This window comes from Prionailurus viverrinus, chromosome D3 (assembly GCF_022837055.1).
Source record: "Prionailurus viverrinus isolate Anna chromosome D3, UM_Priviv_1.0, whole genome shotgun sequence".
NCBI classification, from domain to species: domain Eukaryota; kingdom Metazoa; phylum Chordata; class Mammalia; order Carnivora; family Felidae; genus Prionailurus; species Prionailurus viverrinus.
The window spans coordinates 58948629-58975214 of NC_062572.1; the positions used below are offsets into that span (position 1 = coordinate 58948629).

Below are 26586 nucleotides of genomic sequence, written 5' to 3' on the forward strand. Positions count from 1 at the left end.
GCCTTTTTAGAGGGGCACTGTCAAAGTGCTGACCCCTCTTGCCTCCTAGGGGGTTCTCTGGATTGGTCAAGGGGCTCAGCTTCTCCAAGGACTGGTGGGACTGCATGTTTGTGGATCCTTCTGTCTCTACATTCTTTGATACTGGGGAGAAAAGAAGTCACGTTAAAAAATTTTTTTTTTAATGTTTATTTTTAAGAGGGAGGGAGAGCATGAATTGGGGAGGGGCAGAGAGTGGGGGGCGGGGGGACTGAGGATCCCAAGCAGGCTCAGAGATGACAGCAGACAAGCCAATGTGGGGTTTAAACTCACGAACTGTGAGATCATGACCTGAGCCCGAAGTTTGATTCTTAACCGACTGAGCCAGGAAGGCACATTTTAAACAGAATTCCACTTTGTGAAGTGTCTTGCAGTGGCTGATCCGGCCTTTTTGCATCTGAGAAGGGACACTTTTGTGAAAGCGAAGATAGGAACAGACAGAAGTGTGCTTCCCTGGGGGCCAAAAGCTAGCCGGCTCTCTAAAATTCAGAGGGAGAAACAGTTGCCTACAAATGAAGTTGGAAGTGAAGGTACCTGGCTCTGCCTGGACCACCTTCTGACCATGAGGAAGGGGGCACAGTGACTCCCAATGTAACAAGCAGGAAGGCGCGTGGAGCTGGGCAGATGGCGATGGTGATGGCGGGCAAGCAGCCAAACGTGGACTCGGTCACCTGATTTTTAAGTCTGGAGCAGCCTTCTTAGTCAACAGCTCCTTGGAAGCTGTTTGCCACTTGAAGGGGGCCCTGCGTGACAGGCATCACAATATAGGTGAATACTAGGGGTTCTCAGAGGGTTTGGGAGATGCAGGAGGGTGTCATCGGGAGGAGGTGGCTGGCGAGGGGCGAGGTGGAGGAAGCAGGGAAGCCATGGTCCAGGCCAGGGCTTGAAGGCTGGAGCGTGTGGCCTCTTCTGACCCCGGAGATTCCAGGATGGTATTCAGCTGTCCTGGGGGGTCCATGTCGGGGCAGAGGCACTGCTCGCTTGCAGCGATTGCCTATAGTGTCCCATGTCTGTGGAAGTGGTCTCCCCATGAGCCTGGTAGGTAAGCTGGAGATCTGGGGGTCCTTCACCCATCTCAGCCCACATTCAGCTCTGTCCCTAGATCACTCCCACATCAACCCCTCCTCGCCATTCCCACTTGCTTGTCCCCACCTACCATCCCTTGCTCAGGCGACCTTTTACTTGCTTTTCAGCTCCTACCCACTCCCCATTCCACTTCCTCTGCCCTGGCTGCCTGTGCTGGCAGTGAGCTTGATAAAAATTGGTGTCAGTAGATTCCTTCCTGCTTGGAAATTCTTCCGGAGCCCTCCGTCCCTGCCTGAGAGACGTGTGACGGTGTGGCAGCATGAGCCCCCTCTCTGCGAGGACTCCCCTTGTCTCCGGCCTCACAGCCACAGCCTGCCGGAGTGCTTTGTGCTTTTGGAACCTAGTGCTTCCTTCTGCAGCATCCAGGCTTCCCACCTGCTCTCTTCTCTTCCTTGGGTTCCCCTCTGCACCGCGCTTCTCGCCAGGGTTAACTTTTAGTCCTCGAAGTTTGTTCAGTGTCACCTCTTTTGAATCTGCTCCCCAGCCTCAGGGGGCACAGGTGTTGCCTGTCCTTCCTTGGCGGTCCCTTAGCATCACCATCAGGTTCTCACATAGCCTTGGCATTATTTGGGGGCATCTGTCTCCCTTACTCCGCTCTTGATGGCTGAGACCGTCTTCCTCCACCTTGGACACCCTGCTGCTCAGCATAACATCTGCTTAGTAGAGAAGCAATAAAGGATTCGTATAAAGATTACGTGACATGAATATTTACACTGTGATAACACTCCAAGGGAATTTGGGTTTAATAAGGTGGCCTTGAGCCGTCTTCTGTCTGCTCAGGACTCACAACCTCGCTATCATTTGCTTGTAGCCTCTTTAGGTTGAATGGGCTGCCTCGGTGGTGGTGGGGGGGGTGCCCTCATGCATCCCTCCTCACCATCATCACCACCACTCACTTCTCAGAACCGATGGCCAGAACAGAAGTCCTTGCTTTTGTATGTGTGTGAGTTTTCTCATTTTACACAGTGACATGAATGTCATGATTAGGACATGAGTTTCTGTGGCCCAGTTTATTTTTATTGTACAAACAGAACACACAGCTAGTTCCATGTCTACAAGCCCTTCTCAGTTCCTTCCCCCGCCCCGCTGCTTAGGGCCTCCAATCCCAGTGCTGGGACCAGCAACCCCATACCCCTCAGGTCTTAGTTTCTTCACCTGTGAAATAAAGATGCTGGGTTAGATCAGGCTGAGAAGCCGTGGTCCACACAATGTCTGGGAGGCCCACGGGAAGTACTCGTACCCTCTGACATGAACGTTGTTGATGACCTGTATATAACTTACCAATGAAACCATGACTTTGAAAAGTTTATACGTTGCTGGAAAAAGATGATTTCTAAAGTATCAGTGTGTTCCCTGGCAAATTTTCTACTATGCCACTTTGGTTTTTTTTAAGTATCAACACGTTCTAAGGAAGCAACACTTGCGGGTTGAAGTGGGTTTTATTTGATGGTTATCAGTGTGTCAGTGGCACATTGAAAGTCATGGGAAGAATGGCCAGAGTGGAATTCTTTGGACTCACTCAGTGCTGATGGGTGCTTGGGCCTGCAGACTTGCTGGGGAAACGGGGCATAACGTCAGCCTGGCCAGCGACTTCTGCAGGCGGTCTTGTGTCACTTTGCAGAGTTCCTCACTAGCGCGCCGATGGGTGGCTCTGAAAAGCCAATGTCACCCAGCCAACGCCTGGGTCGCTTCTCTTCGCTCCGTCTGAAAAATCACGATGGCTGTGTTCTCTGTAGCTGGTGCCAACGGAGTTTTAAATGGAGGTGTGAGCATTTTGTCTATGAATAAATCTTCTTGGTATGATGTCTTTTGTGGCAGCCCAAGGTTTTATTTTTAAGTTTTTAAAAAATGGTTATTTTTGAGAAAGAGAGTAGGGAAGGGGCAGAGAGAGGAGGGGACAGAGGATCCAAAGCAGGTCCCAAACTGACAGAAGTGGGTCTGATGTGGGGCTTGAACTCACGAACTGTGAGATCATGACCTCAGCCGAAGTCAGACGCTCAACTGACTGAACCACCCCTGTGGCAGCCCGAGGTTAAGAGGAAACTTACTATCTTGTTACTCTGTGCAGAGGAGGGCCTCCTGGGTCTTGGTCCAAGCTCTCCCATAGAACGCTTGCTTAATGTGTTTGGCACTTGGTGAGAGAAGGGTGCTGAAATTATTAGCCCTAAGTCAGTGATTTTTATGGGTCTTGAAGCATGATGTTCTAGAATGATCTTTCATTTTCCTACTTCCCTTGTCACATTCACAGATGCCTTGGGTTCCTCCCCTCCACATTCTGTCCCTAACTTAAATAGGTTCTCTCTCTCCCTTCCTCCCCTCCCCCCTCCTTTTTATCGATTCATTCTAATGTCCTGGTCTGCTTTCCCCACACGAGGTTTTCGTCCCTGTGCTCTTGGTTGAGCAGGCAGCACAGGAACTCTCTGGCTGTGCCTGTCAGCACTGATGTTTGCGGGCCATGCAGCTTTCCTTCCCAGTGATGGAACAGGAATGGTCCCTAACGGCCTTTAATTAATTTGCCCTCGGCTCATTATTGTAAGCTGGTTTAAAGTATGATACATTAATTGTGTCTCTTAAAGGAACAGGTTTCATTTTAAAAGGCATGAATTATGGAGAGAAAAGATAGGGGTGGTTATTCTGCTGATGCCTCCTTTCCCCACCAAATGGAGGCTCAAAATAGTCTTTCACTCAAAGGCTAGTGCTATACAAATGACTGCATCCTGGGCAGATTGAGTTTGGAAGAAGGTGGAGAATAAACACATATTGGCCAACCACGGGCTGTACTTGACTTTAATAAGAATGGATGCATCATTGGCCCATTACAGCCTTGCTCACTACTGGAGCTGGCCTGGCCTCTCCCATGGGACCTTCTGCCACCAGAGCTCTCAAGACTTCTGTCCACCCTTGGGGCCATGCTGATGGAAGGCGGGGTTCCTCTTTGCATACCTCCCACCTGGCTGTCTCCAAGCTTGGTGATAATGGCAAATCTTCTGGACTCCAATCTGAACCCAGCCCTCCTTTTTACACATAAGGTTTCAGTTTTGAGTTGACATGTTTTTTTTTTTTTTTTTTTTGATACTTGCCACTTCTTACATGGGCATCTTCTTCCCCAGTGCTCTGACTTAGGACTCTTAAGCTGAGTCTGGGGCAGCCAGATCTGTCTTCTCTTGTACCCCCATCCTCCCCAGTAGAGGCTGCATGCTCTTTAGCATGTGTTCACAATGTAGGCGGACAAAGAGGAAAAGGGAGAGAGGCTCTGTGAACTCCTGGAAGAAGCCTCTGGAGCTGCCCTCTTGCTGGCATAGGGTGGGCTCTGGGCCTCTCTCCCTGCTCTACATTTGATGCCCTCTCTCTTTTGTGTTAGCTGACTTTCAGGTAGTAGGGATGTATGAAATTCCCTCTCTTGGGATTTGGGACCCATTAGAACAGTCTGCACAGTGGATTAGGTGTGTGGGATAGTAAGAGGACCTCCGAGCTCTGTTTCCTCCTTCATAGGCTGAAGCCCAGTGTGCACATGGATGTGCACGCATGAGGATGCACACAGAGAGCAGAGGCTGTGGACACAGAGGGCAGAGCAAGGGAGTGCCATGGTTCTCAGTCACCCCTCTGTAAGGAAGCCTTGCGTGTACTCCTGTAAGCCCTGATTAAGACTCACACCTGAACTCTGCATAGACTGCTGCTTCTAAAGGAGGAGTGATTGATGTGGATGCATCCAGGAGCTATGTCAGACATACCCTCGAGAAGCTACCAGGTCAGTCGTATTCCTAGGTGAGCCCTGCACACTCTAGTCTAACTTGAAAGGGAGGCCTGCACAACCGTGGTGAGTCTGACTTCCCGTATGGTGTGGCCTGGATGTGACACAAATAGAACACTTAGTTTCTTGAACTCCAGAGAGTGGCCAGCAGTTAAAGCTCGAGCCCATGCCTCCCGTGGCATGGGTAGCCCTGAATCGAGGAAGCTGGGACCTGGGTGGTAGGAAGGAGTGCTTCTCCTTTGGCCTGTGTGGGCTGCTCTTGAATGACACCAAAAGGCTATCAGTAGTCACTGGTTTGAGCCCAATATCTGTGCCAGCAGGAGCTGTGTGTGCCTCTCAATGTGATAAAGGATATAGGCATGCCTCATTTTATTGCACATGATTGCACTTGGCAGATGGTACGATTTTCTTCACAAATTGAAAGTTTTATGGCAACCCTGTGTCAAGCAAGTCTATTGGTGCCATTTTTTCAACAGCATTTGCTCGCTTCATGTCTCTGTCATATTTTGGTAATTCTCACAATATTTCAAACTTGTTTATTGTTACATCTATTACATTGATTTGGAATCAGAGATGACTGTTTGCTGAAAGCTCAGATGGTTAGCTTTTTAGCAATAAAGTTATTTTTAAATTAAGATATGTACATTGTTTTTTTTAGATGTAATATTGCACACTCAATAGATGATAGTATAGTGTCAACGTAACTTGTATATGCACTGGGAAACCAAAAAATTCTCTTGACTTGCTTTATTGTGATAGTTACTTGATTGCATTGTTTGGGAATTGAACTTGGGATATCGCCAATGTATGCCTGTATGTCACTTACAAATGTGCTTGGTTCCTAATCCTATTTGTTCTAGGTAAACACTGGTGTCTCCTAAAATGTATGTGAAGAAACAATAGAACATGTTAGGATGAGTATAGAGGCTATCTGGTATCACTATGTTTTAAAAATAGAGGGCAATTTTGAGTTTTAATTAAGCACTGTAATTTCATTTTACCCCATGATCTTGGTGCTTTAAGAAAGGCAATATAAATGATCTTATCAAAATCAGAGTAATACCTCTTGGGATAACTAATTGGTCCTTTTAATTTCAACCACAGTGGTGAGGATTTCCGTGTTTTCATGTTATAGAGACCGATGGATGACATTTGTAAAAATATCAGTTGCATAGAAAAAACAAAAAAGGTTTTACAGTACTTGGGGAGAAGATACCTTGGTCCATAAAAGTGAAACATCACTGCTAATCACTTCCATGAATGGTTAAAAAAAAAACAAAAAACTACAATTTAACAGATGCCAGATTGGAAGAATTTCTGGTCTAGACCTCATGGAGTGCTTTTAACATATGGAATAAAAACACTTTGCCCTTTAAAGGACATTTCAGCCAAAATATGTAATATTCTTAAATAAGATGGCTGATCTTTTGAGATTTGTTATTAAAAAGGCAAAACTACATTAAAATATGTGAATCTTTCTCTGAAGTTTGTAGTGAGAATTCTCTGGCATTAAAGAATTATTTGGGAACTTTTCTATTTCATTAAATAATTATTCCAAACAAAGCTGAATGAATGAATGAATAAAGTTAATAACTATAAATAGTCTTATTTTTTAATTAAGGACAATTGAAATAGACTTTTCAAATAGAAATTATGGTTTGTTTTAATTAAGAGAGACTTGGCAAAAAAAAAAAAGTTTTTTGGCACCACTAAAAGATATTTTTGGCATTTGTACAAGCATGTTTCTCATCAAAGGGTGGAAGGCACCATCAGGCCCCCCTGAGGTCTTCTGTTCTAGTGCCACCACAGAGTCCTTTGTGATGTCCTAGATGCTAAAAATATGTGGTGGATGCGTATCAACTAAAAGAGAGGTTATCAGACTAGATAAAAACAATTGCAACTATAACTACGAGAAACTCTACACCATGCAAATACTAACCAAAAGTGACCACTGAGATACCACCTCGTACCTGTCAGAACCGCTACAATTAACAACTGAGGAAACAACAGATGGTGAGGATGCCAAGAAAGGGGAACCCTTTTGCACTGTTGGTGGGAATGAAACTGGTGCAGCCGCTCTGGAAAAAAGTATGGAGGTTCCTCAAAAAGTTAAAAAAAAAAAAAAAGAATTACCCTGCGACCCATCAGTGGCGTTACTAGGTATTTATCCAAAGGATACCAAAATGCTGATTTGAAGGGACCCATGCCCTCCAATGTTCATAGCAGTGCTATCAACAATAGCCAAGGTATGGAAGGAGGCCAAATAGCCATTGATGGATGAATGGATAAAGAAGATGCGGTTTATCAATATACAATGAAATATTACTCAGTGATTAACAAAAATGAAATCTTGCTATTTGCAACAACATGGATGGAACTTGAGTGTATTATGCTAAGCAAAGTCAGTCAAAGACAGTGAGACAAATCATATGATTTCACTCATGTGGAATTTAAGAAACAAAGCAGATGGACATAGGGGAGGGGGAGAAAAGATAAAGATGGAGGCAAGCTATAAGAGACTCTTAAATGTAGACAGCAAACTGAGGATTGCTGGAGGGAAGGTGGGTGGGGGGGGATGAGCATTAAAGAGGGCACTTATTGAGGGTGCCTGGGTGGCTCAGTTGGTTGAGCGTCCACCTCTTGGTTTCTGCTCAGGTCATGATCTCAGGGTTTGTGGGTTTGAGCCCCACATTGGGATGCATTCTGACAGTGTAGAGCCCACTTGGGATTCTATCTCGTCCCCTCTCTCTGCCCCTCCCTCCTCACGTGCAGACTCTCTCTCTCAAAATAAACTTGAACAAAAAGAGGGCAACTTCTTGGGATGAGCACTGGGTGTTATGTGTAAGCAATGAATCATTAAATTCTCCTGAAACCAATACTACACTATATGTTAACTAACTCGAATCTAAATGTTTTTAAAAATTCCAAAAAAAAGGAGGGTGATATACTCTCTTATGTAAGTTTGAGAAATGAAGAAAGGCAAAATAAAAAGTTCTTATCATCTTGTTAAAAAAAGAAACTAGAAATCGGTAACAAAAAGATACTTGGAAAATTCCTAAATATTTGGAAGTTAAACAGTGTACTTCTAAATAAGCCATAGGTGTAAACAAACAAACTAACACATTTTGAGTGGAATGAAATACTCATCATTCATTCAATTTTGAACTGAATTAAAACAAAAACAGTGTATCAAATTTTGCAGAGTGTAGCCAAAGCTGTGCTTAGGGAGATGTTTATAGCAATAACTACTTACATTAGAAAAGAAGAAAGGTTTCAAATCAGTCGTTTCAATTTCCACCTTAAGAAAGTAGGAAAAATGAACAAATTAGGCCAAAAGCAAGCAGAAGGAGGAAAATGATATAAAAATTAGGAAAGGAAAGAACAATGAAATCAAAAGTTGCTTGAAAAGAGCAATAAAATGTGATATATCTTTAGCCAGACCAAGTTAAAGGGAAGAAAGACACAGATTACTAATAACAGGAATAAGAGAGGAGATTGCTAAAGTCAATAAAAGGATGATCGGGAATATTATGAACAACTTTATGCCCATACATTGAACAACTTAGGTGAATTGGAAAACATTCCTTGAAAGATACAAATTATTAAAGTTCATTCAAGAAGAAATAGAAGAGCCTTATACTAATTGAAGAGATTGAATTCATATTTGAAAACCTTCCAATAAGGAGAACTCTTGGCCCAGGTAGCATCACTGGAGAATTCTGCCAAACATTTAAGGAATATATAATACCAACTCTATACAGACTTGCTCTGAAAGTCGAAGAGGAGGGAATACTCCCAACTCATGAGATCAGCATTGCCTCAACATCAGCACCATTAAAAGGAAACAAAACTACATACACATCAATATGCTTCATGAATATAGATGTAAAAAATCCTCAACAAAATATTGTCATTTTCGGCTAAATTTGATTTTTTTTTTTTTACCTGACTTTGACTATCATACCAAGTACTAAAACCTTAACAACCTGAACACAACTAACCATCATTTTCATTCACATGAATCAGAAGCCAGGACAGATCATTGGTAACTAAAGGAGGCTCTGTGATAGTGTGAATTCACTTAAGACTATTTCTGCTGTTTACCTAGTGGTATATATGCAAGAAAGTCTACTGCGAGCCTTACCACCTTATAAAGAGGTACTTGGAATTGACTCTGTCTTCTGATCCTCTTCCTGGATAAGATAAATCTGCCCTTCTTCTTCATTTCTATAGCCCCATACTTGCATCTGATAGATTTGTTCTTATTTATTAGAAGTGGTAGTGGCAAAACCCAAACTTTGAGAAATCTGAGATGTTAGCTGTGGAAACTGAACAAGTGATCGCCCCGAGGACCAGACCCAGGGGTGATGCAGTTAACTCCATTTATTTATTATTTAATGTATTTTGAGGCCATGCAGACATTTTAGAAGTCAACTTTAAAGTTGCCTGGGCTTCATGTCTTAGGGTCTATGATAAACTAGATGTTCATTTTAGGGGTGGTTGATTCCTCTAGAGTTTTCTCAGATACTTGTTTTTAGGAAGACAATGCATACTCTCTTAATCAAAACTCTTCATAATAAGTGATCATCAACTGTATATTGTATAGATGTGGTAGATTCCATGGTGGTCAAACAATGAGAAGGCCTTGGGGTCAGACACCACAGACCTCCCAATCTGATGTAATCTAGCCTCTGCCACTTACTGGGTGTCTTCATAGGTTTTGAGTCTGGAGGAACCTGACCCCTGCCCAAGTTGCCTGGAGAAAACCAGTGTCTGCAACGCAGTGAGGGAGGCGGCCAAGGCTGCATGATCAAGGGCTTGATGGGTCATACAGAGGATCTTGGGTTTCATTCTCCGTGCAGGGGCAGCCATTGAAGGGTTTAAATAGGAGCGGTGATGTCATCAGGTGGTCACCCAATCCTTCTGGCCTTGGTCTGGAAAGTGGATGGGAAGAGGTCAAGATGTCTGTGGGGAGGCCTTTAGGGGAAGTTACCACCATAATTGCTGAGTCCCACCTGCCCTACATCCCTCTGAATCTAAAGTGGGAGCCTATTCACTTTCAGAGCTACTGTGCAAAATGGGAATATTCTTCTCATGAGCAGACTTCTGCCAACTCTTTTAGACCTGTGTATTCCATGGCCTTCCACTCAAGTCTATGACATAAGCAGAGAATGTGATTCTGGGCATTGCCCCCCATATGCTGAAATTGAAGCTCAGAGTGGCCAGCCACCAGAATAACACTGCTATTGACTACTTTATTCTTAACGTTTTAAATGCTTTGGTATCTGCCTTTGTCCTATCAGTGTTTGGCATAACACAAAACTTTCATCCTCTAAGTCTATTGTTACCTGTTCTCATTTTATAGACCAGGAAATCCAAGACTTAAAAGTAGACTACTTTGTTCAAGGTCATCTCCCAAGTAGGTGGTGACACCAGCTTTGAAATGCAGGCTGACTGCTTAGTTGTTGCTCTTATTAAGTTCACTCTTCACTACCTGGTGCCTAGAACAGTTCCTGGCAGACACTCAGGAAATACATGTTGGGTGCTGTGTATTGGGAAAGCCTGGTGCCCGATGTGAGGAACCTGACCTGCCAGCGGAATCACATGGGTCAGGGCCACACTTGAGTTGTGTGAAGCTGAGTACTCTGCACTCCCAGGCCTTCTGTGTAGACCGGGATAACTGGTTTCTCCCCTCCTCCTATGTGCCCTCGGCACTTTGCAGCTCTCCTCCGCTGGCTAACTAGTAATTGTGGCATATTCATTCATCTTCCTGTCATGTTGGGACCTCTGGAGGTTGGGTGTTAGGTTGGGGTCACCTCCTTATTCGCTGGGCCTGACCTAACGAGAATGTGTTAAATATGACTGAGGGGAACACGGGGGTTGTAGGAGTTGGCCTGCATCTTGAGCCAGAGAAGCCTGACACAGGGCTCCTCTGTCTGCCTGGCTCAGGGCCAGACCTGTTCTTGAACATGAGTGAGAGCCCAGGAGCAGGCAGAGCAGAGGCTGCTTAGAGGGCCATCACCAAGACATCCAGTCCTTAATCCAGCACAGCGTCCTGTGCTGCCCTTGGATCTTTAAGGCCCTTGACCGTTAGATCCCAGGAAGAAGAGGTTCCTCAAAGCTGAGCCCAGCTGCAGAAAGCACAGTGGTGCTGGGGCTGCGAGGCCAGGAAGGAGGGAGGGGGGAGGATGCATTCCATCATGACTGTGTTCATTTGCCGGATATAGTTGGCTATCGAGTACAATGGTCTACAAACAGCTGGGACTAGAAGTCTGGAGAGAGGGAGGGTGGTGGCTGAGGGTGCACGTGGGGTGTTGGTCTCTAAAACTCACTCATCCCCTCTTCCGGCCACCTGTAGCAGCCTGGACAGTTCCTTGTACCATCTGAGGTGAGGTCTGTATCTTAACTGGATCCAGTCCCCTCACCTCTGCAGTGGACATTCTGTTCATTGTTCGTGTTCTCTCTGTGTCTTTACCCTTGATTGCGTCAGTTTAATTAATTTTATATGTTATGTTTTTTATTTCAGAAAAACTGTACAACTCCAGTGGGCGAGATTTAAGAAGGGCCCTTTTCTCCCTGAAGCAGATATTTCAGGTAAAAAAGAAGACACGTGTGCTCACAGGTCCTGTTTTTGTATTGCTTATGGAATCAGATACAAACCTATTTCTGCCTCTTACTGGTTACAGAAAGAAAAGTTCCTTTCAATTAAAATGTCAATTAGGTCAGAGTCTCAGTTGAGACTATTTTTACCCTATTAAATATTTCAAACATAAGTAAAGACGACTTTACCAAATCATGTTTTTCCATGCTGACTTCAGACTTTTAAAAAGAAAAACCTACTGCAGATATAATTGAGGTCTTGCGTTGTCCCCAGTACTAACCATCTTCCTCCCACCCCAGGCCCCCTCTGTATCCATGTTTCCATGCTGTTGGTGAATATTCACCAAGAGTATGTATATCCTTTGTTAACTTCATACATATTATGCTGCATGGATCATACTCCAGCTTATTTAGTGAAAACGGGATAGATGTAGGCATGACTGACGTAGCTCTGAGTCGTCTATTGTATGAATAAAGCATAATTGGCTTTGTTCACTCTTCTGTTGGTTTATTCCCAATGTTGGCTATTTTAGAAACCATGCTGCTGTGGATGTGTCCCTTGTGCACACATGCAGGGTCCATTTTATCCTTTATTCCTAAGCCTTCCCTCTTCCCCTGCCTTGAGAAAGTCCTGGGCCTAGTGAAGAAGGCCAGGACAGGGGAGCAGGCAAGTTGAGAGACTCTCACTTGTGAGCAGCCAAGAGGAGAGAGGGACAGAGCCAGGAGAGGAGGGGGAGACTGCTGTCTGGCAGAGTCAGGAGGTAGCACGTGCACTGAGTGTCTGTATATTCCTAGGGTATATCCCTCTTCTCTTCAGTTCCTGTCTTAGCCATATTCTTAAAAAATTTTGTCAGTGATAGTTTTTTTTATTTTTATTTTTTTAATATTTATTTTTGAGAGAGATGGAGCACAAGTGGGGGAGGGACAGAGAGAGAGGGAGACACAGAATCCAAAGCAGGCTCCAGGCTCTGAGCTGTCAGCACAGAGCCTGACACGGGGCTCAAACTCACACACCATGAGATCGTGATCTGAGCCACAGTCAGATGCTTAACTGACGGAGCCACCCAGGCACCCCTGTCAGTGATAGTTCTGCCAGAGTGGCACTTCCCCTTCATGGATGTCTTCCTGAGAGGGGACTGGCAAGAAGGCCAACAATCCATCCCATCTGCACATTCTCATCCCGTTGTTCCTGAAAGGTGTTCAGTCATGCCCTTAACCTTCTCCCAGAGCAGAGTCCCTTCTCAGTGTTAACATTTCTGGACGTGAACCCTTTTGGCTCTTCCAACAGTTATGGTGGTGAACCTACCCTGTCATTGCTCCTCATGCTGCAATGTCTCCGAAACACCTTGCGTTTGGGGTCTACCGTGGTTCAGACTGGTTCTTCTGGAAAAATGGCAACATCTGTCCATGGGCACTGCCTGCTTTTTGTTCTCTCCATCTCAGTCTGTTCTTTCTACCAGAGGGGTTTGAGGAAGGCCTTCTCTTGCTGGTCCCATGTAGCCTTCTAGATTACATCTGAATTTCTCAGTCTAACGTGAAGCCCTCATGGAAGCCTCTGCTGCCCAATTCTCTACCCTTGGCTGCATCTTAAATTCTATTCATGGGTGCATTCTGGGAGCAAGCTGTACCCTTCCTTTTCTGCACCTTTTCCCCTGGATCTATTGCTTCTATCCCATAATGTGTTGCCACCCCACATCCACTCTCCATGTCTCTTGGTTGACCTCCTGGTGTCTCCTCTTGCTAGTGCCCTTCTCCCTAAATGAGTCATTCTAGTGCCTCCAAATACCTTTGAAGTTCTCTGAGCTTACTTGTAGTATAGAACTTACGGCACTTGTCTGAATCTAGCTGTCTGCAAGCTCCCTGGATTTCATCACTGAGTCTTTGGGGCCAAGCACAGTATCTGGGGCTGTGTAAGCAATGGGTGAATTGGATAACCTTCTAGCAGATGTGTATGTCGTTAGTCTTTCTGGTTTCTAATTTAGTAAACACTAATTGTCCCAAAGTTCCATCTGTATCTCCTTGTTCCTTAGCCAAACAAAACGAAACTTGTTTACCTTTGATGACATCCTTCTCTTTAACTCAGATTCCCAGCTGCAGTTGGGCTGGACCCTCACTGTACCACCAGAGGGCCAGGCTCATGCCATTCCTTGTCCTAATTCATTTAGTCCCTCAGCCTTCCTGATGTTCTGTTCAGCTTTGACTTCTTTCAAAACCTGTGTTCACCTCATTGAGTACCCAGTTGGTGGCAGAAACTGAAGAGAGAGGAGTCAGTTATTCCAAGTGACTTTAAAACATTGTGATTTGTGTGCTTTGAGTAGATATATTCTTTTTTTTTTTTAATTTATTTATTTTTGGGACAGAGACAGAGCATGAACGGGGGAGGGTCAGAGAGAGGAAGACACAGAATCTGAAACAGGCTCCAGGCTCTGAGCTGTCAGCACAGAGCCCGACGCGGGGCTCGAACTCACGGACCGTGAGATCATGACCTGAGGTGAAGTCGGCCTCTTAACCGACTGAGCCACCCAGGCGCCCATGAGTAGATATATTCTAAGAACGAAAGGAACCACACGCCCAGTCAACTGTTTGCAATAGTCCCATTGCTGCTGCTGGTGTTGTGTTGCTGTTCTAAGACTGGTGTATGTGTTCTAATTTGGTCATTCTTAGAGTTGTTAAGCATTAAGATTCTTGGTGTGTGAGGAAAAAGGAGATAGAAAGGTAGAAGAGGTTAAGAACTCTGTATTCCTGAATTTAATTGAAAGTATCAGCATGAACCCATGGTGTTTATTGTCTAACTAACAAGCAACTAAGCATATTTCCAGCTCAAAGTTTACTAAAAAACACTAGGAACAATGGTCAGCCTATTACTTAAAGCACCACTAGCCCCAAGGTTGTGATGTTGAGATACTGAAAGGAACAATAGATCCTTGGAGAAATAGCTGATTTGAAGTCTGGAGTAGGAAATGGGTAAAAAAAACCAAAAAAGACAAAAAAAACCTTAAAGCAAGGACGGTATCAGGTCCTGCTAGGATTCTTGCCAAAAGAACAAAGAACTCAGGAGCATGTTGAAGGGTCTTCTACTGGTGGTTGGAAAATAGCAACATCAATAAGGATGATAAATACAATGGATTGAAAGACATCGGGAAAGTTGGCATTGATGAGTTCATAATGATACTAAAAAATAATGATGAATAGGTCACCTTAGGAAGATGGTAGTGAATCAGCTGATTATTTTGAAAAAGGGTAAAGTTTAAGAATATCACATTTATCTTACCCTTTGCCTTTAAAATTTTTTAAATTCAAGTATAATTAATATGCAGCGTTATATTAGTTTCCGGTGTATAAAATAACGATTCAACAATTTTATATGCTCATCTATACTGCTCTTGATTCCCTTTCCCTGTTTCATACATCCCCCCACCTACATTTCCTCTGGCAACCACCAGCTGTCTGTATTTGAGTCTATACTTTTTACTCTGGATCTATTTTGTTTCTTAAATTCAAGTGATTTCACTTAAAATTATAGCCTCTAGATCCATCTGTGTTGCTGCAAATGGCAAGATCTCATTCTTTTTTATGGCTGAGTAATATTCCACTGTATGTATATATGTATGTGTATATATAGATGTATATGTCTATATATAGGTAGATATACCACATCTTCTTTATTCATTCATCTGTCCGTGGACACTTGTGTTGCTTCCATATATTGGCTATGGTAAATAATGCTACCATAAACATAGGAGTATATATATATCTTTTTGCATTAGTGTTTTCATTTTCTTTGGATGAATACCATGTAGTGGCATTACTGGATCATATAGTAACTCTATTTTTAATTTTTTGAGGAAACTCCGTACTCTTTTCCACAGTGGCTGTACCAACTCACAGTGCACGAGGATTCCATTTTTCCTCTACATCCTCACCAACCCGTCATTTCTTGTTTTTGATTTTAGCCATTCTGACAGGTATGAGGTGATACCTCATTATAGTTTTAATTTGCATTTCCCTGATGATGCGTGATGAACATCTTTTCATGTGTCTGTTGGCCATCTGTATGTCTCCTTTAGAAAAGTATCTATTTAGGTCATCTGCCCGTTTCTAAATCAAATCGTGTGTGTGTGTGTGTGTGTGTGTGTGTGTGTGTGTGTGTGTGTTGGTGTTGTATAGGTTCTATATATATTTTGGGTATTAACCCCTTATCAGATATATCATTTATAAATAACTTCTACCAGTTAATAGGTTGCATTTTTGCTCTGTCGGTGGCTTTCTTCACTGTGCAAAGACTTTTTATTTTGGTATAACCACAATGGTTTAATTTTGCTTTTGTGCTTCCCTTGCCTTAGGAGATGTCTAGAAAAATGTTGCTAGGACTGCTGTCAAAGGAATTACCACCTATGTTTTCTTCCAGGAGGTTTACAATTGCACTAAACATAATAAAATACCTAGGTATTGTACCCTTCTCTATATAAACTTTAGGGTAATGGAATGGTAGTTGAACAGAAGTTTTGTTTACCATAATCTTCTAGCTAATGGGGAGGAATAATAGAATTAAAATATCACAGTTTTGTAGCCCTATGTAAATTGATCTGGGTATTGAACATCAATGCCTGCGCTGACATGGTGGAAAAGAGATAAGGCCAGATAGTGTGTCGTTCCTCGTGGGAATTCGCACTCCCATCGGTGGTGTGCTAAAGCCAACAAAATCAACTCTGGATCTCCTCATGTCCCCCTGTGCAGTACCAGTTTAAAAATGATCTAGGATAGAGGCACATGCTAATCTTCCCCACAGTGGTGTAATGAATAAAGTCCAGACTGTAGGCTACTCTACAGGACAGATGACCTACTTTCCTAAACACCTACATTTCAAGGAAAACAAAAAAGATGAATTAAAAAGACCTTTAAAACTTATCAACTGAATGTCACATGTGGATCTTGTTTGGATCCTGGTACAAAATGTAAAAAACAGAACAGTATTTATGAAACAATTGGAGTTTTGGTCACAGACTGGACATTTAGTAATATTAAAGCATCAGTTTTTTATTGTGAGTACATAACTTTAAAAATAGTTTCTGTATTTGGGAGATTCTTATTGGAGTATTTATGGATTAAGTGATGTGATGTCTGGGATTCCCTTTAAATTAATAGGGCAGCAGCAGACAGACAAATTAATATGGGGTGGTAGGGGAAACAGGACTGGTAGGAGTTGACTGGCACCTGAGGGTCACTCAACTGTTCTGTATATGTTTCAAGTTTTCCTTGGAGAAAAAAAATTCAAAAACAAAATGAACGTGGTTGAGGTCTTGTTGCACATTCCTTCACTGAGTTTGTTCTGTGGTGTTAACTCTGAATTCTCAGGGATGTTATTTCTGCCATTTATTCATCACACGGATAGTTTTGAATAGCATTTGCTGGTATTATGTAGTCAATAGCTCTAAACCAGGCAGGCATCATTGGGTATTGAATGGATTACACAGGCGTAAACTGTCTGGGGCTTGGATCACCTTCTCCCATACCCATAGTCTGCATTTAAGTCATCTTGTGTTTTCTACATGCAAGGCTTCTTTCTGGAACTTAAGAGTATAAGGGTGTAAAATACCAAGCCATTGGTCTTTTGCATTGAGCTGAATAGTTTTCCTTGACGAATGAGCATTAAAAAGAAAAACAAACAAAAGATCACAGGTTGAAGTATGGCTAGTGTAGAAAATTCTGAAATGCAGGGACAATCCCTGATCAGTTGGTGTTAACGTTCTGATTTCATTCTAGTTGGAAACCAGTGTTTTAAATATCATTTATTGATGCCTAAATATTTTAGGATATGTGTTCAAAATCTACATTGCCAACTTGGAGGACATTCTCCACAATTTATTAGCCACAAATGCCTATTTCTTAAGTGCCTTATCTACATATGTCCATACGTTTTAGTTAAGGTTCTGAATCTTCATAAACACTGTCTCCCTGGTCCGAGGATTTGGTTGCTGAGTACCTTGGCCCAGCAGCCAACTCTCGGCTGTATTAATATTAGTGATTAGCTTGAGTGGTTTCTCGAGGGCTTGTTCTCACTTTTTCACCATGAAGTCATGTATGAATCTAGCTTTAGTTCAAGTAATAAACATTTGTTACATGCTTGGAAAAACCTTCTGACTAGACATGAGCTCATCTAAATGTTCACTTTTCACATATGCTGGTGGAAAAGGATATGGATGGAGGGAGAATTATTTTTATTTCCTTTATACATACGAGTGTAAAGTAATTTTCCAAAAACTCATGATATTGTCCCATTTTCTCTTGCTTCTAAAGCCATGATTATCTTAAAGTCTGAGTTAACACAGCTGTCTTTCATTACCTTCAGGGCACAAGCATCTCCCACCCCCACCAGTGCCCTCTGAACGTTGAGAGTGTTTTCTTGGTTCAAAGGGAGCCTTCGCCTGGCCTGCCCACATTTAGCTCAAGTCCTCCATCCATATAATTGGAAAATGCCATAAAGTCAAAATGAGGGGCTGATTTCACATAGGGACAGGAGAATTATGCCCATTTGTCTAAATTATTTTTTTCTTTTTTGGAGATAAACTATGGTTGCTGACCATTCCTATAATAATAACCATTCATTATTCCATTAAGCTTCCTACTATTTACATCACTGAGGTTTTTTTTAATTTTTGCTCTGTTGTTATAATTGAAGATGAATGTTCCAGTCTTACGCTAGCTGCCTCTGAGACCAGGCATTGTCTAATTCAGGACATCTCCTGAAACAGTAGTGGAAAAATCCCTCTCATAGAGCTCTGTAGAACTTGGTACTGCAGAAAATGATTGGGCTTGGGCGCTGGCTGGACATAGGTGATCTCAGCCCAAGTTTTGAGTCTTCTGTAAAGAGAAGGTAGGCTTAGATCAATGGTCCTCGAAGTGATTGCCCTTAAGGATTTCCTGGGGAAGTTATTCACAGCCAGAGCCCTGCCCTCAGAAATTGTGATGAAATTCATCTGGGCAGATCCTGCTTCCTATTTCTTTTTAAAGATTCCCTAGATGATCCTAATGTGAAGGAGTCAGGGGTGAGAACCATCGGAACATCTCTGAGTCACCTGGGGGGATGCGTTAAGCACAGATTGCTGAGCCTCATGGTAGAATTTTCTATGCAGTAAATTGGGGTATTTGGATTCGTAACAAGTGCCCAGGTGATGCTCATGCTGCCGGTGAGTCTGGACACCTGTCTTTGAGAACCACTGCATTAGATGGTCCCTGAGATTCCTTCCACGTCCTGCCTCCTGTGACTTCCTGTGGCCTCCTGAAGCGGCCCCTTTGCAGACAGATGTGGTTGCTCCAGATGCACGGCTGGTCATGTGCCTCCTGGCTTGTCCTGCAACGCAACTTGGGAGGAGGAGAAACTGCTTCCTCACTCAGATACCATGTGCAAGACCCTTGTAACCACTGACCTTAAGGACGGTCTTTTGGAACACACGAGTGGCTTTGAATCCGCCACTTGATGGTCTGTGCTGCAATCGAATGTTTCCTGTTGCTAAAACCCAGCAAGCTTCATGTGGCCCGTCCCGAGGGACCTGTGGGGAAGCAGAGCCTGGTGATTTTTAAAGAATGAAAAACAGAACACTATAAATATTCTTGACAGGGGATTCATTTGCTTTATCTTTATTAGATTGCCCAGAAGGCAATAATTGGTCTTTGGCAAACAACAACGTGGAGACTGGTTGTAAAATTCCTCTGGCAACAGTTAAGATGCCTCATTTGAATAGAGCAGAACACTCTTTAGAGGTCAGTCTGGCTTCAAAGGCTTGTACATAGTTTTAACAGCGTGGACAGAGCATGGACTGGGACAGTATTTGAAGTCTTTTTTCTCTCTCCTTTCCTGCCCAGGATGACAAGGATTTGGTGCATGAATTTGTAGTGGCTGAAGGTCTGACGTGTTTGATCAAGGTGGGAGCTGAGGCAGACCAGAACTATCAGAACTACATTCTGAGGGGTAAGTTCTGATGTGCCCGCTGCAAGGGGGCCCTGGCATTGCTTCCAGAAACTTCGATACTAAGAGTTTTGAAAAAGACTTGGATTACAGAGTAAGATGATAAAGACACTCCCGAACAAAAGATGACACTTTATTCAGGTTTTATCACTTCCTGGTAACTAATCGGTGACTGAGCTAATTTTTGCCCCACACCTCTTCCTGGTTATTAAGGAAAATACTCCTTCTCAGGAGGTTCTCTACAATCCCTTTTATTTGGTGAGGAAAGAAACACACTACGGGGGCCTGCATTTCAGCAGAAAGTCACCCCAAACCAAAGAAGCCAATTTCTTTCCTGGGAAATCAATAACTTGGGTTATTACTGAGAATGCTTGTCAGAAGCATACCCTCCTCACTGGGTTTTCATGTTTGTGACTCGGTAGGTTTGGGGTGGGCCCACAACTTGGATTTTAAGGAATGATTCTGGAAAGCTATCTGTATAATTTTATTTTTCAAAAAAATGTTAATTTTTGAGAGAGAGAGAGAGAGACGGGGAGAGAGTTGGGGGACGGGGGAGAGAGAGAATCCCAAGTAGTCTCTGTGCTGTCAGCCCAGAGCCTGACTCAGGGCTCTATCCCACCAATCAGAAGATCGTGACCTGAGCCAAAATCAAGAGTCAGACTTTCAGGTGCCCCTCATTTTTTTTTTTTAAGTGAGATACATGTGGTGTTTGAAGCACTGATTACTGTTCCCGTTCATAAAATTAATGCTCTTTGGTCATAGTATTTTTGTCCACCTTCATATAAATAGTTTTACTTGATCCCATAAAAATGTGACAAGGGAGAGCAGGAATTATTAGGTTGGACTCTAAGAAATGACTGCTATCAACAGTTTTGAACTATAGGTCAAAGGAGAGATTTAATGTAGTTCAATATTATCTCCATTTTTACAACTGGAAGATTTGAGACTCAAAGATGTGGAGTAGTTACCCAATCAAGTTCCTTTCTCTTGGGCATGGTCAAGCAGGGGCCATGCCTGGGCCCGGAGGGAACATCTCATCTCCTCTTCACGTATACCTGCAACCCCACAGCTTTATCTCCCTGTTCACATAGGGGGGAAATACTGCTTTTCCTTTTCCCTTGGGTGAAGGACAAGTGCATGAAACATGATTTAGTATCAGATATCCATGGTCAGGCTTGATGAGACAGGCAAAGTGAAACTGTCTCCTGCAGTTCCTGTTGTGTTTCACCCTGAGCAGAAGCCTCCTGACCTGTCTTGGTACCCAGCACAGCGAACTGAGTCCTGCCCTCTTGGACCCTGTCCCTGGGGAGCCACAGGGGCAAAAAGCGAGAAAGAAAACTTAGGGCTTGTTAAGAAAAAAAAATTAAGGACATATTTTCAAGGCAGTGGTTATGGTTTCTGTTCTTCTTGATAAATGCCGAGTGTGTGTGTGAGAGAGTGTTCCTCAGCCTTCTGCTTCTCCATGGTGCTGGGGAGGCTGGAAAGTCACCTCTTTCTACCCATCTTCAATCTTTTCCCGGGCGTGTGGTTGATCCTCATTACAAGTTGTCAGTAGAGACGGCTTCAGGATGAATTTGATGATTTCTCTCCCCATAATGAAAACATGGAAACTTGTGGGATTTGTGTAGACAAATGAACCGCACACTTGGTCCCACTGTTGCCTGTCAGTGCAGCTTGGTGTCTGAAGAGATTCTCATCCTAGGCTTTTGTTTCACATGGGTCTAATACCTAGAAGGGGGGGAAGGCACCAAGACAAGGACAAGGGAAACTTGTCTAGTTGATTTTCCACCTGACATATGGATGTTCATAAGTTGAACCTCCTGGAAGGAAATAAATCTAAAATTACCTAATTCTGAATAGTGGGTCCACACAGTAGGGTTTTTTGTTATGTTTAAAGTATACACACACACACACACACACACACACACACACACACACCTCTATAGAACGAATATTATAACCATCTATGTATTTAATTTCTTGTGACCCTCATCTAGGAGAGTGTGTGTGTGTGTGTGTGTGTGTGTGTGTGTGTGTGTGTGTGTATTTTTATGGGGTAAACCATCAGTGTAAACCTCCACATTGATCTACAGCCAAGCCTGGGTTGAGGGGGATGGCCCTGGTAGGTGGGGTCAGCCCTTAGCAAGAAGGCCACATTTTTGTCGAAAGCCCCTCGCACACGTCTCCCACAGGTTGGAACTGGGTCACATGAGCACCTGTAGCTGCAAAGGAGGCTGGCAGATGACTTGACTTGGCTTCCTGGACTCTCAGGGCAGGGCGGGGTGGCAGCAAGAGAGAAAGGGGGTGGCTCTGGGCCTGACGATCACCAGTGCCTGCCACACAGACCAAGTTAGGAGGAAAGAGTTCAGCCTTCACTCCCTCCTGACTGAGGGCAGGGTAATCTCAGTGGCTGTACAAGGCCCCCAAATGGTGAACTGTGTGAATTGTGTTGCCTGGTCGGGAAAGATGTTACTGATGTAGAATACTTTAGTGAGGCTCTCCACCTTAATGCTTCTTGTTAAACTGGCAACGGTTTATTAACTTGCAGTTGTAGTACTGGGAAGGTGCCAAAGTCAACTGCCACATTTTTAAGAATCAGAATACCTAAACACAACCAGGGGAGAGTCCTGTCACCCATGTGCTGCTTGTCTGTGTAGAAAATGCCACCGAGGTCAAACCCTTGCTGCAGACCTCTCTTCCTAAAATAGCAGGAGGCTCTACCCTTTCATTGCCACCACCAGGGCCTTGCCTTCAGATTTTTCCTCTCCATTTGTGTTTGTTGATTGAAGACCAGAAGCTCCCCAGATGTTCCCTGGAAAATGAACAAGTTCTCCCTCCATTGGGGTTACTACGAGGCACTCTGTTTTCCATGGAATGGAGTTGCCTTTCCCTGCCTGCCTCGCTCGAGCTAAGTCTCAGTAGACTCGGTGTGACCAGGGCACTGTGTGCAAACATCAGCACATTTTGATGTATCTGACCAGAATCCATGCCAGGAAGGTACCTTCTGAGGGATGTAAATGACAGATTTCTCAGGGTGTGACTTTTGTGTTTTTATATAAGGAAACTATCATTTTTCCCAGCCCGCATGTTGAGTCACCCCTTCCTGACTTTGAAGAACTTCTCTTGTAGGCTTTTTTAGATGGTGATCAGCCGCCGGCAGAACACCAGACCTTTGCAATCAAGGAAAACCTTTGAATTGCCTCTTTGTTTAACCTCATTTCAACCCTATTACCTTGGGGTGAAGTATGGTGAGGCCAGATGCAGATCCAGAGAGAAAGTGCAGAATGTTTTATAGCTTTGTAACTCACAGTTTCCTGGGGAGAACACAGAGTGCCCCACAGAGGCTAGTCAGGAGAAGCATGGGGGTCAGTCATGAGGCAGAGGGAGAGGGCAAGAACCTTTGTTGTGGTTTCCCTAGGAAGGAGCTGGCAGGGTGGGGTAAGCCAACTTACCCCTGTGGGCCCTGGAGCTGTTAGAGTAGAAGTATCATGGCCTACAGTGTGAGAGCCCAACATGTCAGGTGGCTGAGGGTGTGCACTTCAGCTGCTGGAGAAGAGCTGAGCGACCTCTACTCAGAGCCTCAGAACTGCATCACTGTAAAGTCTTACAACCTCAAAAGTAGATTAGTGGTCAAAATCCTGTCGGGGAGGGTGTGCCTTCATGAAGTTACCTCAGAGCTGTGCTCATGTGTGAGTCCCCCAGATCCAAAGGAAACGAGCATTTGGAGAACCCAGTGCTTTCCACATCTGCTTTTAGAACTCGATTAATTTATCTTTATTTTTGTGCTCAGCTGTCTGTCAGCTTTTTCTTTTTTTTTTTTTTAAGGCCTAGGAATGTGTTGCTTTTAGTAGAGGATGTATCTGCTGAGCAGTAAAGATAGGTTTTGAGTTATGGTGTAGCCCAGTGCTCTCTGAAAATGTGAGCCAGCTGCTGGGAAGAAGTCTAAATGCACAACATGCAGAAATAATATTTATCTGACTTATTATGCTTGGATGGTTCTAGCTAATGACCTAAAGTTTTTCAAGATAGCCAGCATTTAATATAAGTCTCCTGTGGAATTTTGTACCTCGCAATTATTCTTATTCAAGTAGGACCTCGAATGGTATATTCCTGGGAACTTTCTGCGCACATACTGAGCCTTCATGGGGGGCCCCTTTAAGCCCTGGGGATGTGACGATGACAGCAAGGTACAGGCATGCCATGGCCACTTCACCTGTTGTATCTCATACACCTTACATATTTAGAGATTATGTGTGTATAAGGGGATCAGCTTTGGGGCCGGGGGTGGGGGATGAGAAAGAGATGAGTAGAATCCGTGAGATCAGCTGCCTTTTCTGGCTGTACTTCAAGGGAAGCTGCCTCGTAAGGGCTAGTTTTACATGGAGAAGTCTGATTTGATCATTTCACTTGAAGCAAAGTACCCATTAATCAAAAAAACACCACTGTCGTTATCAGAGCTGGATAAGGTCTTAGAACTCCTATAGCTCAACCCTTTCATTTTAGGAGAAAACTGCAGATATTTTGTTTGTCCCTATAATGCGTCTTAAAAAATGTTTTCATGCCTGTCAACATTGAAAAATCAGAACATTTGACCTAAACAACAACAACAACAACAACATCCAGATTTCAGGTGGCTTTGGGAGAACTGGAACCAGAGAATTTCAGTGCCCTGCCAAATATCACTTAACTGTATTCTACTCTGGGGGGAAAATGCCTTCCATGTCAGGGGATATCTTAATGAGGTTCAAGACTTCTGCCCGGTGGGAGGGGGGGCGGGTTGTCAGCACCAGCATCATCTGGAACAGACACATTATAGACGGAGTGCAAAGAGATCTGTGATCTTAGGTGGTGGTGCAAAATGATCAAATGGTGTTTAAAACAAAATCTTCCACCCTGGCAGAACTTAGAAGTCTGTGTTTTTGGCATTTCAGAACAAAGGAGGAGGACAGAGGTTTGGTTCAGACTATAGACTGGGAGCATAGGAAGGGGCCCAAACCAGCCCCAAAGTGGGAGGATGGGAGCAGAAGTGGGGAGCTACTCACCTCCTGAACCAAGCTCAGGTCCTTGGTACCGTGTTTACTCCTGAATGGCTGGGCCTTACTCTCGACTCCCTTACGCTGGTCCTGGGGCACACCTGACCTGTCTTGGAGAAACCTTCCTCTTGTGAGATGAGTACATCAGGATGTTTGGTCAGGACTTAAGGGATCAATCATGGCAGCCACGTGGCCAGACTTTGGTGTGGATGACAATGACACAGTTGCACAGGTATCTGGGTCACCCCCTAGACTCTCACCAGCCCTTGGGGGTTGAAGCCACTGTCAGTGATGGAGTTCTTTCTCATCAGATGTCCCTCCTCATGCTACGTCCATATGACTGGAACTATTCCCAGGAGGGAATCATGATGGCTGGCACAAATTGGCACCCCATGAGGCCAGACTAAACCTGCAGGTATTTTATTTGCCTCATAGAGTATGTTCAAAATTTTTTACAATAGTTATGAACGTTTTTATTTATTTTTTTGATGTTTATTTATTTTGAGACAGCATGCAAGCAGGGGGAGGGGCAGACAGAGAGGGAGAGAGAATGCCACGCAGGCTCCACACTGTCAGCACAGAGCCCGATGTGGGGCCCGAACTGAAGGACTCATCATGACCTGAGTGAAACCAAGAGTCGGTAGCTTAACAGACTGAGCCACCCAGGTGGCCCAGTTATGAACATTTAAGAATTGAGGGATTGGACATAAAATTATGGGTATATGGCTTCTTCTGTAAAACTGAAAGCTCAGGCCAACACAGGGTCTTTATCGCTGCGTGGCCATAATTAGCGAGAGTTAGAAGAAGCAGTTTCCTTCACAGAGAGCTCATGGGCTCTGTGGACCTCCGTTTCCACCACTCTTTTGTGTGTTGCCCCAGGGTTGTTCCGCTTTGTTGCCTCTGTGCCCCAGAGGCATGTGAAATCACATGCCTAATGAAATCGCAATCTGTGAAACCAGGGTTACAGTGATGTAAAGTAGAAGAGTCTAGATCTGTCCTAGCTGGGCATATGTTGTGCTGTCATTGCTGCTTTGTGAACTTGGATCTCAAGTCCAACATGACGTTGTTTTTTTTTATTCTATCCCATCCTGGCATTTTTTTTTTTAATGTTTATTTTTGAGGGAGAGAGAGAGAGCATGAGTGGGTGGGGGATGGGGAGAGAGAGAAGGAGACACAGAATCTGAAGCAGGCTCCAGGCTCCGAGCTGTCAGCACAGAGCGTGACACAGGGCTTGAACCCATGAGCAGCGAGATCATGACCTGAGCCTAAGTTGGATGCTTAACCAACTGAGCCAGGTGCCCCTCACCGTGGCGTTTCTTAATATGCGATCAGCACTGTCCTCTGTCACCTTCCCCATCCGAACTATTATGTGAATATCTGGGGAGAGAAATCCTGGCACCACACAGGTAGTGGCATCCTACAGTCTGAATTTCCATCCAAAGTTCTGAATTTGGGAAACAGGCTGAGAGTAGGTGGAGCCGCTGACTGAGGCAAGAGTGTGTTGACCAGAAGATTCCTGTTGGAGACTTGCTGCATTGGTTGCACTTGTAAGGTGATAAAAGCAAGGCTTTCATGTCCTAAATCATGTGCCTTGGACTCAACGGCAGAAAGTCCTCACTGTCCACGCATCAAAGGAGGGGTCCAGGTATGTCCCGGAGAGAATGTCAGAGTGTCAAGGCCAGCAGAATAGAGACAATCCAAGATGGACGTGTCTGAAAAGAAAAGAGAATAAAACTGAGTGATATACAGATTTTTCTTAAAGTGGAAATAGCCTTTTATAATTGCTTTTCATCGTGCAGTCCGTGGACACACAAGAGTATGGAAAGCAAATGGCAAAGAAAGGAAAAAAACATAAAAATCACCTATAATCCTACTGAACAAAGATGAAAAACATTTTCTACTCTCATATATACATGCCTGCTTCCCACATGCCTCTTGCAAAAATGAAGTGTCCTTTAAGTACATTGTCAGCTGTGTCTGACAGAAGGGAGTGGCTTGAAAATACACACCTTGGAAGCTGGCTTTGTGACATATCTTAGACCTCGCTGCAATTATTTAACTTCTTTAAAGTGCAGCTTCCAGGGAGATATCTAATTTTAGGAGTGTTATGAAGG

At 43.9% G+C, this 26586-nt stretch overlaps 1 protein-coding gene across 3 annotated transcripts in view; it reads left to right on the forward strand.

Annotated features, from left to right (window-relative positions):
- Positions 1-26586, forward strand: part of FHOD3 (formin homology 2 domain containing 3) — a 470296-nt gene that overhangs the window by 188375 nt on the left and 255335 nt on the right. For all 3 annotated transcript variants that reach the window (XM_047828303.1, XM_047828305.1, XM_047828304.1), the window contains exons 4-5: positions 11400-11467; positions 19337-19442. In XM_047828303.1, coding sequence (XP_047684259.1) covers positions 11400-11467; positions 19337-19442 — 174 coding nt within the window. The remainder of the gene's footprint in view (positions 1-11399; positions 11468-19336; positions 19443-26586) is intronic.